Consider the following 1,484-nt stretch of genomic DNA (forward strand, 5'->3'; position numbering starts at 1 on the left):
ACGCGGGGGGAACATACAAGCTCCCCGGCCTGATGCAATGATAGCATATTAGATGGAGTTGTAAATCTAAACTCCACATCACTGCATAAACAGCTCGTGCTCCACCTTACAATCCAACGTATTAAAAACCCTCGCTTGGGGCAGACTCCTGCCGCGACGTTCCACGGAGAACCACGGCCTCTGAACCATCCATCCAGTCCTTATTAAGGGTCAGACTGTGATGAAGCCAACAGGACTGCATCATCTGCAAAAACAAGGAAGCTGCCCTCCCCACATCAGCTACACTTAGAGATCCTGTTCGTGAATATCACACACAGGATCGGACACACACCCTCGAGTCCTCCTACTGAGGAGCAGCCACAGCTTTCACTCCATTTCTAAATGGACCGCTGCGATACACCCCACAGACGCCGTCCTGGTACCTGGTTGTCCGAGTCTACAGAGCACTTATAAACCTCTCTCCAGACGTCCTGTGAGGGTGAAGATCTGGTCCCGTGTCCCACAGCCAGGATGGAATGGGGGCCCAGATCTTCTCAACAGTGAGTTAACGCCTCCTTTTCAGCTCTGTGAAAAATAACTTTCCAAGGGAAGCTGAGCACTACGATACCTCAGTGACCGATCCACAACATCCAGTTATTGTTTTAAAACTGGGATTTCCCACAGTGGTCTGCTCCACCAGCACAGGCCCACGGTGTTGACAGCATCGGAGACAAAGCTCCGCCTCCTCCACAGACAAGGGGAGTTTGGGTTCAAGAGCTGCTCACCACGTTCTTTCCACCACCTGCTGGTCATGAGATCAATGCAAAGAATAAGGCTGCAAATCTAAGCAGCTAGGATGAGCTTCATCTGCAGGCTGGCTCGGCTGGGGGAGAGCCACCGTTCCCCTTTTATGTAAACGTGACAATAAAGAGACAGACAGGCCCTCACAGCTAATGTCACTTTAACCTTAACAGGTCAGCCTCAGTGCAAAGTGAGCAGCATGAACCTAAACTACACGTCGCTTATTTTTAACCCTGAACCTCAGAAAAGTCCATCATTGGAATCGGAGAACAATACCGAGGCAGCGAGTCGAAACAGGCCGCGCACAGAAACCGCTGAACTTGACTCGTAGCAACGGGCAAACAGACGAGTCCCAGAGTCTTACTTGTAATGCGAGTCCCAGCTCGGCCTGTTGCTCAGCTCGGCGAGTAAATCAAAGGCTCTGTGAGCAGGAACGTCCACCTCACATTCAATCTTGAAACTCAGCATGGACTTCTGCTCCAGGGTGTAAAGCTGAACCTGTGAACACAACATAAAGCACCGATGGGCAGACTCACACAAACAAACAGCTCATTAGTGAGACGCACATACCTGGTCCTTCTCACAGCTCAGGCGCCAGCTGCTTCTGGCTGCCAGCATCTTCAGAGCTGAGACGTTGTTAAAGCTCAGATACACCTGGAAGCACAAACACATCTCCAGAGCTCAGCGTTAGCAGGCCGCCTCCC

The 1,484-nt window shown here is 51.3% G+C and overlaps 1 protein-coding gene across 1 annotated transcript in view; it reads right to left on the reverse strand.

Moving 5' to 3' along the window:
* LOC102301824 (acyl-coenzyme A thioesterase 11) overlaps positions 1-1,484 on the reverse strand; it is a gene marked incomplete in the record, with an annotated part of 27,903 nt that overhangs the window by 2,488 nt on the left and 23,931 nt on the right. The window contains 2 exon segments of the mRNA XM_042215687.1: positions 1,145-1,278; positions 1,351-1,460. Of these exon segments, the coding sequence (XP_042071621.1) occupies positions 1,145-1,278; positions 1,351-1,460 (244 nt within the window).

Source organism: Haplochromis burtoni, unplaced genomic scaffold (assembly GCF_018398535.1).
Source record: "Haplochromis burtoni strain Fernald_Lab_line unplaced genomic scaffold, NCSU_Asbu1 Contig_794, whole genome shotgun sequence".
NCBI lineage: Eukaryota > Metazoa > Chordata > Actinopteri > Cichliformes > Cichlidae > Haplochromis > Haplochromis burtoni.